Source organism: Fusarium coffeatum (assembly GCF_003316985.1).
Source record: "Fusarium coffeatum strain FIESC_28 chromosome Unknown BRIP53273_contig_77, whole genome shotgun sequence".
Taxonomy (NCBI): domain Eukaryota; kingdom Fungi; phylum Ascomycota; class Sordariomycetes; order Hypocreales; family Nectriaceae; genus Fusarium; species Fusarium coffeatum.
The window spans coordinates 359,072-372,762 of record NW_022157873.1 but is presented as its reverse complement, the minus strand read 5'-3'; the positions used below and the strand labels follow the sequence as shown (position 1 = coordinate 372,762).

The following is a 13,691-nucleotide window of genomic DNA, read 5'->3' as shown; positions in this document are numbered from 1 at the left end:
GACAGGACATACACAGAGTTTCATACTGATTTCTTCAAACGGGTTTCTATCCCGTTGGTGTCTGATAACAACCGGTATAAAGTGGGATTTTGACTCTGCAGTAGACTTTTAGTTGCCTCTCTTCGCAATCATGGTGTTGAACCAGCATACTCTGCACTTATTACGTGCGCAATTTATCAAAGACTGTGCCTTTTAATTAATTACATCGTAAATTCCAATGCCTTGAATAATTGTAGTTATTATCATATCAAGTAAGGCAACCAGTATGCTGATCAGCAAAGAACCTTCTGGATATATTATTTCCTTGTTGGTGTTACCCTGAAGGCTCAGCCCAACTTGACCTCAAGGGTCCTCCCGGCACCTTTGACGCCTAGACGCCGCTGCGGGGCGAGGCTCTAGTGGTGTAAGCGAGCTCCATCCAATAGGGAGCTCCCTCCCATAGACTTGCATCGAATGAGCTAGAAGTCATCGCTGGCCCTCACTTCCCCACCAAAGATCGTCTGGGGCGACGCTCATATTTCATCGCAACTCTTGACCTTGAATATCACCATCGCGACCCCTCAGAAACTGTAAGACATAAATCAGATTCTGTCAATAATCACACAATATGGCTTCCGCGGACGAGCTTAAGGCTCTGGGTAACAAGGCTATCGCCGACAAGAACTTTGACGAGGCTGTGTAGGTTACTATACTACCGCCGTTAAAACGACACAACAGGTTGCTAACTGCGGGACAGCGCCAAGTTCACCGAGGCTATTGCCATCCAGCCCGATAACCACATTCTATACAGCAACCGATCTGCTGCTTACGCTTCCAAGAAGGATTGGGAACATGCTCTGCAGGACGCAGACAAGACCACCCAGATCAAGCCTGACTGGGCTAAGGGTTGGGGACGCAAGGGTGCTGCCCTCCACGGACAAGGTGACCTTTTGGGTGCCAATGATGCGTACGAGGAGGGATTGAAGCTCGATGCGAACAACGCCCAGCTCAAGAGTGGTCTGGCTTCAGTCAAGAAGGCCATGGACGCCGAAGTTGGTAAGTGGTATATCTCGACACATGAAGACTCAGCTCTAACTATCATACAGGCGGTGGTCAAGACCCTGGCGCCGGTCTCGGTCAGATGTTCAACGATCCTCAGCTCATCCAGAAGCTGGCTTCTAACCCCAAGACCAGCAGCTTCCTCTCCGACCCTTCATTCATGGCCAAGCTACAATCGATCCAGCAAAACCCCAGCAACGCTGCCGATATGTTCAGCGACCCTCGCCTTCTGACTGTTATGGGAGTTCTGATGGGCGTCGATCTGGAGATGCGCGAGCGTGAGGTTGACCCCAACGCTCAGGACTCTCAAGATTCTCCTATGCCCGATGCGCCACCAGCCCCCAAGCAGCAGCCCGCACCCAAGAAGGCCCCCACGCCCGAGCCTGAGCCCGAGGATGAGGAGGCTCTCGAGAAGAAGAAAAAGAAGGAGGAGGCCGACAAGTTGAAGGCACAGGGTACCGAGAACTACAAGAAGCGCAACTTCGACGAGGCCATCGAGCTCTACACCAAGGCCTGGGACACCTACAAGGATATCACCTACCTGAACAACCTGGGAGCCGCTTACTTCGAGAAGGGCGACTACGACAAGGCTATTGAGGCTTGCACCAAGGCCGTTGAGGAGGGACGTGAGATTTACGCCGACTTCAAGCTCATCGCCAAGAGTTACGCTCGTATTGGTACATCTTATGAGCGCAAGGGAGAGTTGGAGAAGGCCGTCGAGAACTACAACCGATCTCTAACTGAGCACCGAACCCCTGATGTCCTCAACAAGCTTCGTGCTGCTGAGCGTGCCAAGACTGAGGCTGGCAAGAAGGCCTACATCGACCCTGCCAAGGCCGAGGAGGCTCGTGAGGAGGGTAACAAGAAGTTCAAGGAGATGGACTTCCCTGGTGCTGTCGCCGCCTACACTGAGATGACCAAGCGAGCTCCCGATGACCCTCGAGGTTACAGCAACCGTGCTGCCGCTTTCGTCAAGCTCTTCGAGTTCCCCAGTGCTCTCGAGGACTGCGACATGGCCATCAAGAAGGACCCTACCTTCATCCGCGCTTACATCCGCAAGGCTCAGGCTTACTTCGGTATGCGAAAGTACTCTGAGTGTGTCGATGCCTGCACAGAGGCCCAGCAAATCGACGCTGAGCACCACAAGGGCGCCAACGCTCGCGAGATCGAGCAGCAGCAACAGAAGGCTTTCTCGGCCATGTACTCTGCCCGTGATAACGAGACGGAAGAGCAGACCCGAGAGCGTCTGCAGAAGGATCCTGAGGTAAGAACCTTTATAACTGAAATACTACTGAAACTGTTACTAACATCGTGTAGATCATGGGACTTATGCAGGACCCCGTCATGCAGTCTATCCTTCAGCAGGCTCAGTCAGACCCTCAGGCTCTTCACGAGCACATGAGAAACCCTGGCGTGAAGTCCAAGATCCAGAAGCTGATCGCTGCTGGTGTCATTCGCGTGGGCAGGTAAACAAAAAATATAGGCGGAAATCAATGCAGGTTACAATGACGAAGGTTTGCCTTCCCAAGGTCTTGTCAGCACAATGACCAGGCCACGAGGAGGCGGGGACTCAGAGCGTGTGTGATTATGAATTGACAAAGGACTTTTTGACTTGTACATAATAATATGGCGTGCCGGTATCTTGGCTGGTATTGGTAGTCCTAATGAGAAATGAAACTTGAAGCAAACTGACATGTTCTTTCTGGGCTATCATTTGTGAGACATGGCGTATCAATTTACAAAGAAGTAAGATGCGATAGGCTATTGATCTGCCTCGACTCTCGGTTAATGACATGGCTGGTCGTCGGAGTCGCAACACCGTTGACCGGAAACATTAATCCCGAACTATTGTATTCATTTGCCGTTATTCGTAGCCGATAGGATTTAAGTTCATTTTTCGTAACAGCCTGAAGTTTTGTAGCAGGATCAGCGCCACACCGTTTATTGTTTGATAGTGTCTAGTTGTCTTCCACCAACAGCCCTCCATGACTCGAGCCAGCTGAACAGAAAGATGGTGTCCAGCGTATTGTAACGTGGAGACCATTTACACGTGGAGGACACGAGGAGATGCAAGGGCGGAATAAAACGTGGACGATGAGGTATGATCGTCGTGAGCAAACTCAAAAAAGACATGTTTCACGAGGATGCAGTGGGGAGACGTCCCGAGGCCATCCGTACATAAACTAGAGACGGTTGGAAGAAGCAAATGCAACACTAACACTGCATCAGAGACATGGTGAAGAAGAGTAACGGCCGCCACAACGCAGGATAGATTAGAAGTCGCGTGAGGATACATGCATGCTTGATACAAGCAAGGCTGGGCCTTGAGCCAAGAACAAGAAACAAACATTTATAGAATGCAATACCAGGATATGTTTTACTCGTTAGAAGGTTCGCCTATGGACAGGGTGAGCCTTGGAAGGGTCTCTATGATCGACGTTGTCTCCACGATGCTAAGACATACGCCTGTCTCTTACTCATTGTCCTCTGACCTAGAACGTATTCATAGGAACTTTACAGACGAATCTCAATATTGCATTTGGCTTATTACTTTATTTGAAACTAGGGGAGCTCTTCCATCCATCCGTAAAAGCAATACTTTATAAGTGAAGCTATCACAAAACGACATGTCTCATACCAAGGGCTTATTTCGCCTCTTATTAGCCACCCTCTCCGGAAGCCGAGAAAAAAGCAACAGTATTCTCTTTTTAAACCTAAAGTCGTTTTAATAATACGCCACGTTTTGTAATTATTATTTCCTTGTTTCCCGGTCCGCATGGCACTAAGGAAAGGAACCTGAGCTACTGCGGCCGAGAAATGACGACCGAACCGGACCCGTGGTTTTTTGTTCACTTTTTCCGTTCTATGTGTGTTAGTTAAAAATCCTTCAATATTATGTCCTTGAAGGGGTAAGGCCAAGTGTGATAATGCTTGAGGTTGGCCTGGTGCATGAAGAAGAGTCAAAGCAAATTCTGTGAAGAGAATGCCATGGTCTCGTCTATTCGGCCGACATTAAGATCCGGAAGTATACGTATCTACTCAAAGAGGGCTGAGACAAATGGGTCAAAGAGTACGGATAGTCTGCTCCTAGTTCCGGGCATCGTCGATTCACAACAAAGGGTCGTTACGTAGTAGGGGCCATTGATGCCCAGGGTCTTTAGGAGAAGCACAATTTGATACGTCCTATACTCAAGCGATGAGCTGCTGGGTTTCCTACGCGAGTGTAACTATGCCATGAGATCAACATGAAAGAGAAAGATCATGCAGAAGCGAGGAATCTAGTATTGTGATAAGTCGCAACTGAAAAGAGAGCTGATTATTGCATGTACGTCCAGGAACAACCGCTACAAAATACAACGGTGAGAAAAAGTAAAAATAATAAGAGAACGAATCAGACTTAGAGCAAGAATTGATGGTGCTGCCACTTGAAAAGGTTTGCTGCAATATGATATGATCTAACAAGATATCATTGGTGAGGGAAAAGTTTGCTTCGACATCTCAACGGCTGCTATTTCCACCGTGGCTTGTTTGCTAACTGCAAGTTAACTCTCTAGACTCTTCAAGTGACGTCCTTTCACATGAGGAGGCTCTTCACGTCTTTGTCCTTGTTCGGCTGTGCAAAAGTTTGTGGCAGCAGGGGTTCGTCACTTGCAAGGGTTCTACACACCCCGGACGCCGCCGTCGTACGGTATATACCCCAGCCCAGGGTATATCACAAATGCGAGCCGGTAAGGGGATCAGGATCCGCAGGGTGTTGCCGCAGTTTCGACTGCAATTAAGGTCCGAATCTACAGTATCTTCCACATTCATTGTAACTCGGCCGTTGAAGAAACTCCGGTTTTGACGAGAGATAGACTTTTTTACGTAGTACGGGGAAGGTTACATGATAGGGCGTTGTGTAGGAGTATCAGCGGAGTATACATTTCCAAAGCTTATTGTATGCCAAGACATTGGAACGCCGATTGACCGTTGAAAAGATTTTCTCTCTTTCGTTTAATATCGCAGATCTGACTGGTTGGTCATAGAGCACTCGGATAGGGATACGATGGGTTGGGCTGAGATTTTAATAAGCAAGTGATGGACTAACAGAGGCAGTAAATGACAGGTCATGATATTCCGTGGGCGGAAGAGTAACCGTCCATCTCGGTCATCTCGCTACGGAGCCGGTATTAGCGGGAGGAAGAGCTTCGTGACTCGTGAGAGTTGAGTAAGTTGGGCTTAGTTCATCTGGGTTGTGATATCAATCAAGTAATAGTCTAGATTAGGACGGTTCCTGGATCTTGGCTGTTGGGGGTCTTGGGTGATGCAGGTACAAATAGTTATGCTATGTAATGTAATGTAATCCTTCAGCTTGGTCTGGATGCCATGTGTATTCCGATCCTACGGGTGCACGTGGAATTGTTGGTTATATCTGACATAACTGCACACACCTTTGATCATTTCTCTTTTTTACTTTACAATTCCCATAAGATTTCACTTTCATTGGAGTCTGAAAACAAATGCGTCATCGCTGTTGCGGACAGAGCCGATATGGCGTGTTACTGCAAGAGACCCAACCTACGTGCTAAACAAACCAACCAATCTGCAGGGGTCAGTCACTAACTAATGCCAGTCTAAAGAAAATCACCTTTTTTCTGTCTCTCTCGGAAGGACCCTGAACCAACCAGAGATGCGTTTACGCAAGTAACTTGTCTCATAATGGCAGTGAATAAGATATGTCATTTGGAAGTACAGCACTAGATAATGATCCGACACTCCCGACTTTGGCCGATCTTTTAGCTCTCCTGTCAAATAACGGGTATTAATAAACAGGAAAACGGACATAATTAATTTGAGCACGGTCCGGAGAATCTACAACGTTGAAACCGTCGGGAACTAGGAGTGGCTGGTGCGGATCTTGAAGAACTGAAAAGTCCACTAAAAGGCATTGAGCAGGATCGCAAACACGGACCTTTCTTGGGGACCTCTGCAGTAGATTAGATTAACAGCTGAAAGAGAAGCCTCGGATCCGTGTCTAAAGACTTTGTAGTCGGCGTTGACCGGAAGACTCATTTCTGCTTCGTCGCGTGGTTTCGGGTGGTTTCGCTCCCAGACACGAGACAATGGATCTCCGTAATAGAACATTGAATCGTCTTCTGGAAGCATAAGCAAGAGGTAGGGAACCATGTCTTGTCATGATATGGAATCCTGCACCAATAGAACTGGCGTTGTCTAAACCCGAATTCCAACAACTGTCGACAACTCAAACTTTGTATGTTTCTGTTTCTGCTTCTAGACATGAATCTGCTGATCTATCGAGATCTCTTCAATGGCGGAAACCTCGGTCTTTGTTTCCAGCTGTCATGAGCATTGTAGTGTAATTTACCCCAACGCTAATTAGAGGCTGTGTAGATTGATCGCGTGAGGTACGACAATCCACCAACCCAGACCCTGAACCTAGATCTTTGATAACCAACTGCAATCATTAATGAACGAAGCCTCTCGCGCTCGCCTTGATCAGCCAGTTGTCAGCATCTCTGAAATCGAGGGATCCCTGCCTTCCTATTGTTTGTTCAACTCACATATCTGCCAGCCATGGACCTGGGATCAAGCCACCTTCTGCAAGTCGTGCCACCCATCATGTGCAAGTTTCACAGTGGCTGTTTGGAAAGACTCGGTCCAGGTACCGACGCGGCTGGCAGTTGAGCTTGGGAGGAATGTGGGAGACAGGGAGCTAGATCTTGCAAGGGTCTAGTCTGAGAAGCCTATTCTTTAGGTTTGTAGACGCCATGATGCTATTCCCGAGGACAATGTTAACCAACAGCGCTTATTGGGCTCAGCTATTAGTTGTGCATGAGGTAGACGATGTAATGATTGTGTTATATCTGCAGAATTACTTTTCAACGTTTTGAATATATCTACAAGCCTACCTATGATATCTGCTATCAGGAACATCACAATTGCAAAGGTACATACATGACCTGTCGCATTTAGTGCTTTTTCTTTCTGTTACAGCACATTGTTCAAATGGGCTGAAATAGCTATAATAGGCCTGTTTGCTCCTTTATGCAGATATCTTTGCTTGTTTGTGTGATACCATCACCCTGTTTGCCTTTATCTGCTGTTCTGTATGGCTGGTTTAACTGCATTGTCTAGAATGTGCGCCTCTTGTAATTCTGGACCTACTTCGCCTTTTGTTGGTTCATCACCTCTCACGTTCCATTCCTCCTCAAACATGGTTGCCATGCGTTAATGATGCATCTGTTTTCTCGCGTGGCTAACACATGGCTAAGACTATAGCTGACGAACTAGTTGATCCTTCAACAATGGTGTTCAGTTTAAGCTGAGGTCGAGAGCTGGACCGGCGCTACGGAGACGGAAACGGGAGGCGACTTCGGAGCTAAATTAGTTCCACGAGGAGCCGACCGAGTTTTATTGTTTCTTATTTTGTTGTCCAGTAATCCTTGAGTCAAGTTAGTTTTGGTAGCTGTCTTTACTGACTTGGTAGCTTAAGGCCTAGACAGACTAGATTGAGTGCTCGACATTGCCACATGCCATATCCGTAGACTATAAGTTATTGATGAGTAAAGAACAGTTACTTGTGATTTAATTACTGGATCCAGATCAGCCTCGATCCTCGCTTCATTGTGAACCTCGGACGACTCAAGACCGTCATGTAATGCCAAGACACCAGCTTTACAGTGAGAGGCCGCAATAAGGAGAGCACTGAGCTAAAGCGGGAGCTGGCGGACCTCCACTGGACATACGGATACAGGGCTGTGGACCCCACTAACAGCCTTCAACTTCAACTAAACGTTAGTGGTTTAGCTTAGCACCCAGCAGGACCAGGACCTTCATCATCCCAGCTTCTTCATCGTACGACTTCCTGAGCTTGCCTCAACCTAGATCCATCACCCATACCATACCATACACCCTCTGTCTCTAGGGTGTATGTCAAGCCACGAGGAATCGACGGCTTGTGGAGAAAACTTCAAAGTTTTCTCGCTTTCTTTGCTTTTTTATCGCAATGTGATTATCTCTCTGCTCTGCTCATTACCATGGGCGTATACGTCCAGGGGTATGGATAGTTGACTCCCATGGATGTTGACTCCATCCGATACCCTCACCTCAGCCCATGACCCAGACTGATGCATGAAGATATAATATCTGGGGACGACCCTCGTAAACTCTGGTTTCCACTGATGGATTTTGCTTTATTATTCTGATTCATTCCTTTTCCTGACCTGTTGACATATACAGCAGTAACCCTCGACATCTCGCGAATCTCTATCTATTCTTCAAGGAGATCTTTCAAGGTCCTCATCTACTACTACTTAACTGTAGTAATACTATCCTCTAACCTCAAATACCGTCACAATGGCTCTGTCCTATCAACAGACCAAGCTCATCCGGGGCACCATCCCTGCCCTGACTGACCACGGAGAGCGCATCACAACCATCTTCTACCGCAACATGCTTCGTGATCACCCCGAGCTCAACGACTACTTCAACACAGTCAACCAGGCCAACGGTCGCCAGCCCCGTGCCCTTACTGCTGTCATCCTCAGCTATGCCAACAACATCAACCACATCACAGAGCTCATCCCCAAGATGGAGCGCATGTGCCACAAGCACTGCTCCTTGGGCATCAAGCCAGAGCATTACGCCATCGTCGAAAAGTATCTCATCTCTGCCTTTGCAGAGGTCCTTGGTCCCGTCATGACCCCACAGATCAGAGAGGCTTGGACAAAGGCCTACTGGATGCTGGCAAAGATGCTCATCGGTCGTGAGGCTCAGCTTTACCGTGACTTTGGTAAGTGGCAGGGCTACCGCAAGTTCCGTATCGAGAAGAAGATTGAAGAGTCAGACGACATCTACTCTTTCTATCTTGTTCCCGTTGACGGAAAGCGTCTTCCTCCCTTCCAGCCTGGTCAATACGTCTCTGTCATGATTCCCATCGCCGACAAGGGCTACGTCCAGTCTCGCCAATATTCCCTGAGCGAGGCCCCTCGACCTGATTACTACCGCGTTACTATCAAGAGAGATGAGGGCATTCATATGACCCGCAGCGGCCGCTATCTCGGTGGCGATGCCCTCAACCCCGGTGTCGTTTCCAACCTTCTCATCGACATGAAGGACGAGGGCGACGTCGTTGAGCTGACTCACCCAGCCGGCGAGTTCTACCTCGACATGTCCAACACCTCCAACGTCCCCATCGTCCTCATCTCAGCCGGAGTGGGTGTCACGCCCATGATGTCCATCCTCAACACCGTCTCCGAACGCCAACCCAACCGACCCGTCTCCTGGATTCACGGCTCTCGACGATCGGTTCCCTTCTACGACCAGGTCCGCCGCATTGCCCGCAACCATCCCAACTTCCGCACCAACATCTTCAAGACTCACCTCGCCGAATCCGATGTCTACGGTGTCACATACGACCACGACTTCCGCATGGATCTGGCAAGAGTCTCCAAGGAAGATCTCTACCTGTGCCACAGCTCTACTGAATACTACATCTGCGGTCCTGAGCAGTTTATGCTCGAGATGGCCGAGTACCTCAAGGTCCAAAAGGTCGATGCGAGCCGCATGCATTTTGAGCTCTTCAGCACTGGTGACATGGAGTTCAAGGTTGATAATCTGAGCATTGCTTCTGCCTCCAAGTGCCCCTCAGTCGCTAGTACTGAGCAAAGATGTCCCAGCTCAGGAGCCATCTCTGCCAACGGGGCTACCTGCCCGTTCTCGGCGGTCTAAAACAAGGATAAGGCTATTCATGATGGAACTTCTAGTGATCAGGCATACGATCACAAGGAATGACGAGGCGTTAGGGGGCACGGCATATTCGTTTCAGGTCGTTATTGTATCTCGTTAAAAGATTCCCTTTTGATGATGATTTACATCTATTTTCTATGTTGAGCCTTTTTATCTAATACGTTCTATGGTGCCTTCTTTCAATGATGGGGAGGCGGCAGTGCGTTTAAATGAATGATTGGGAGGGAAAAGTATGGGCTGGTCTTGGGATAGATTAAAAGAAACGAAAGAGAATTGAACGGCGTCTTATTGTTTCCATGACACAGACAGAATATTGGATGAATTGCAAGGTGATCGATGTACAGTAATTCCCAAGTGACTGACTATCCGTATGTGCCGGTAGCGAGTTCCCAACCCCGTGTTCGCCTAAAGAAGAAACAGGGGAAATACCACCCTTCCTCACATCCCAGCATCAAAGCAGCGAAAGTTGGTAAAGTTTGAATAAAACAAGATACGGAACAAACAAAGGAAAACTCTGCGCTCCCTCGTAGGAGACAGGGGACCAAGAAGATCGACGTTGCTTTCAGTTCCCGGGTTACTCATACCCATGGAACTTCTTCCAATGCTTAAGCAAATTATCCTTCCGCGTAAACTTGGAAGCACACCCTTCAAAGCCACAGGGCGTTTCTTCCGTCAAGATCCCCTTGCTGGCTGCGTAAGCCTTATGCGAAGTGCGGTAGTGACGATCCATGTCACGCTGCTCTGCTTTTGTGACGTTGCAGTTGGGATCGGCTTCGCATTTGACGGGTCTGTTGTGTATCTTCATGTGTTTGCTGCAGTATTACCTTGTCAGCTTTGAAACGCTCGTTGTTTTCGGCTAAGAGCTTACTTGAAGTCTCGGTTTCCTGAAAAGGAGCGGTCACATTCTGTGCAGTAGTATTGGCTGGAGGGCTGGGTAGTGGAAGACGAGGCTTCTGGTTCGTTCGTTGCTTGTACGTGTTAGTGATACTGGCTACTGAATGGCAGAAAGGCTGTCTTCGAATGCATTAAGAGCCAAAATAATGTAACTTCAACGCTTGTCTGGGGCATGAGGGGCCTGGATCATTTTGTCTCCCAAGCTCTCTGAACATACCATAGACGGTAGTTTGGTAAACAGAACTGGGAACAATCTGCGATGCATTGCCAAAGCTCGAGTTGAGTAAGACCTCATTGGGATTGACTGTCGTAGGTTGTTGCTGTATCATGTAATGTGCCATTTGGCTTGTGTCCTGACTCTCTGGCGCACTCGAGCCGTGGAAAGAGAGTTGTAAATCAGTGCTCTATTGGATCTGATTTGGGCCAGCCAAGGCGTAGACCTGAGTCTCAGAGTACTCGGGGTACTGAGGTTCAGCTGTCAGGTTTGGGTCGATGGGTATGTCTTCCTGTTGAGTTCTGCTGGAGCGGCTGCGCCTGTGAGGACGATCGCTTCGTCGCGACATACCTGACGGCTTGGGAGTGTTGATGTGGTCTGGTATGTAAAGGATACCGATATCAAGAAACAGACACAAGGGTGATAGTAGAATATACTATTGAAGATGTTAATGAGATGTTTCCTTGTCATGAACAGGTATATATATATTTGCCCTTCGACTGCTCTATCGACCATCATCATTTGGGAGGCCCACCGGGGGCCGACTGCATCTTCCCATAACAGTGTGCATTTTCTCAATTGAGTCAACCCAGGCCACTGCGAGTAACCGATATTCGAAGATTGTAGAAATATGTCGAAGGCCAAGTTCAAGGAAAATCCGCAAAGATGGAACTCTCAACGGCGTGAGGCAACTCGCGATATCACAACTCTGCCTCAGGGCCGCGACCCAGCCAGATGTCAAATCCGGTAAGAAAGCCCAGATTGATTCGAGATTTCGTGCGAATGATGGATGGAATAAGGCAATTGAATCTGTGGGAGGCCGGCCGTTGGTAGTCCAAATCACCCCGCATGATGTGATAAGCCTCCCAAGCCGGCCCCCAGCATTGGCCTCGGCCATGACAAGGCAGAAATCATGAGTTGATCGCAAATGTGTAAAAATTCGACCAACATTGAATCTATTTAAGACCCATAGACACACCTGCCAGAGTCAATTGCTATCTAGACTTCTACCCATCCAGCTCTTTGGCTCCCTCATTGCATAGCGACTGTAACGATGGCGTCGAGTAAGTCAACACCTCTTCACAATCAGTCGTATTCACTAATGCGGTGTATCAGATAACTATGTAGCGCTCAAGGGCAAACAGAAGCGTCGTCTGTACGAGCCTATCGTCTTATACAAAGCTCTGACTGAAATCACCCACGAGGAACGTGCTCTCAGCCAAGCAGAAGTCCCCAACAACCCACTTACAGAAGAGCAAGAGTACCATAGGTTTCTTCACAGTCTCGCAAGTGTTTGCGATAGAGAAAAGGGAGGCAGGACTGTTACTTCGGTTGCGATTCTTGATGGAGAGGACAAGTTCACATACATCTTTGCTTGCAATCTGGTATTTGACAGTGACTTGGATGACACTAGGGACTTTCTTGCTACTTTGATTGGGAGATTGTCCGGCTTCCATTTGCTTGAGAATATTGCAAAAGGGCCTGCTCGGGATGGTATTCTCGAGATGATACTTGCGTTCGACTCTCCCAGGATTGGCTGTTACCTGGGTGCATTAAGAAAGAACATTGCCGAATGTTTGCTATTCTGTCAGCAAGCACGAGGCCAAAAAGGTAACGTTGGCAAGTATCCGCCATGTCGAGCTTCACTGTTAACAGCATGATGCAGCTAAAATCGGTAAGGGGTTGGAGGTTTTGAGTGGCGCTATCGAACGAATTACCTTCTCGGAAACGGATGGTGGCCTATGTTAGTATTACAGTAAAACGCAAACACTGCTTCAGCTAACAATCGGTTGGTATAGGCTTGTCACATTTCAACAGCCTTCTCCAAGCTCTCAAGTCCTTTCTGACACTACGAACGACAGATTACATACAAAGCAATGCCACGGCTGGCCGGTTCAGAGATGGCAGAAGCTTCGAGTGCTGGTCAGAGCTACGACACACCATCTCCCGTCTAAAAGGCTACGAAAGGATCGTACAGCACTTGATTAACTCAGAAAAAGCTTGGCCAGAGCTCTTTCAAGAGTTTGTTGTCGTCCCTATCAACTCGACCAAACCGGAATCAAACCCTCTAGGACGAAAGAGCGAAAGTGCTGAGGCCATCATTGGTCGAATGTGCAGCAATCATGCTACAAAGGAACGGTATCTCGCCCATGCTAGAAGCTTGGAGTGGGTAAACTTGGATGATCGGGTCAAGTCCCAGTGCACTAGGCCCAAATTCACGCCATACGTACACGCAGAGGTTCTGGTTCTTGAATGGATAATGGCACAGTCAAATGTGGTGTTCTTTAGCGATTGGAGATACATAGGTAGCAGCAAAGGCGCCTGCCAGCTCTGCCGCTACTACTTTGAAGCCTCAGGCCAGCATGGTAACATCAAAACGAGGCCGAGTCATGGAAATCTCTACGTCAACTGGCGCTTCCCAGACCTCCCAGAGCTCGAAGACTCTTTCGGCAGAACACGACGACAAACGATACTCAATTCTATGATGACTAAGATCCGCGAGGATGCTTTCAAAATCTTGGTTGAAAAAAGCTCCAAAGGCAAGAGACACGACTCCAGCACCCATCCTCTTACCTCGGTGTTGTATGCAAGTACCGATGTTCGGACTGATGGGGGTACTCGCGATCTACCTGATATCGATGAATTGGGTGAGAGCTTTGCTAATGCACTAAGTCTGAGGTCGAGGGTTAATAGTGTGGGATCTGATACGGATGATGAAGATGGGGGAATATTGCTTGGATGAAGTAGGCACATAAGGACAAGTTGGCGAGGAAGGGTGCATGGGGGATCTCTTTAT

At 48.3% G+C, this 13,691-nt stretch overlaps 3 protein-coding genes across 3 annotated transcripts; all 3 read left to right on the top strand.

Moving 5' to 3' along the window:
• Positions 1–607: 607 nt before the first annotated feature.
• Positions 608–2,508, top strand: FIESC28_03724 (uncharacterized protein; the record flags this gene model as incomplete). The annotated part of the gene is made up of 4 exons (XM_031157873.1): positions 608–678; positions 737–1,035; positions 1,086–2,302; positions 2,356–2,508. The coding sequence occupies 4 exons, from the start codon at positions 608–610 to the stop codon at positions 2,506–2,508; spliced, it is 1,740 nt and encodes a 579-aa protein (XP_031018133.1).
• Positions 2,509–8,394: 5,886 nt separating this feature from the next.
• On the top strand, positions 8,395–9,768 carry FIESC28_03723 (uncharacterized protein; the record flags this gene model as incomplete). The annotated part of the gene is made up of 1 exon (XM_031157872.1): positions 8,395–9,768. The coding sequence occupies one exon, from the start codon at positions 8,395–8,397 to the stop codon at positions 9,766–9,768; it is 1,374 nt and encodes a 457-aa protein (XP_031018132.1).
• Positions 9,769–11,948: 2,180 nt separating this feature from the next.
• On the top strand, positions 11,949–13,637 carry FIESC28_03722 (uncharacterized protein; the record flags this gene model as incomplete). Its single annotated transcript, XM_031157871.1, has 4 exons — positions 11,949–11,958; positions 12,011–12,505; positions 12,561–12,638; positions 12,694–13,637. The coding sequence occupies 4 exons, from the start codon at positions 11,949–11,951 to the stop codon at positions 13,635–13,637; spliced, it is 1,527 nt and encodes a 508-aa protein (XP_031018131.1).
• Between the last annotated feature and the right edge of the window lie 54 nt (positions 13,638–13,691).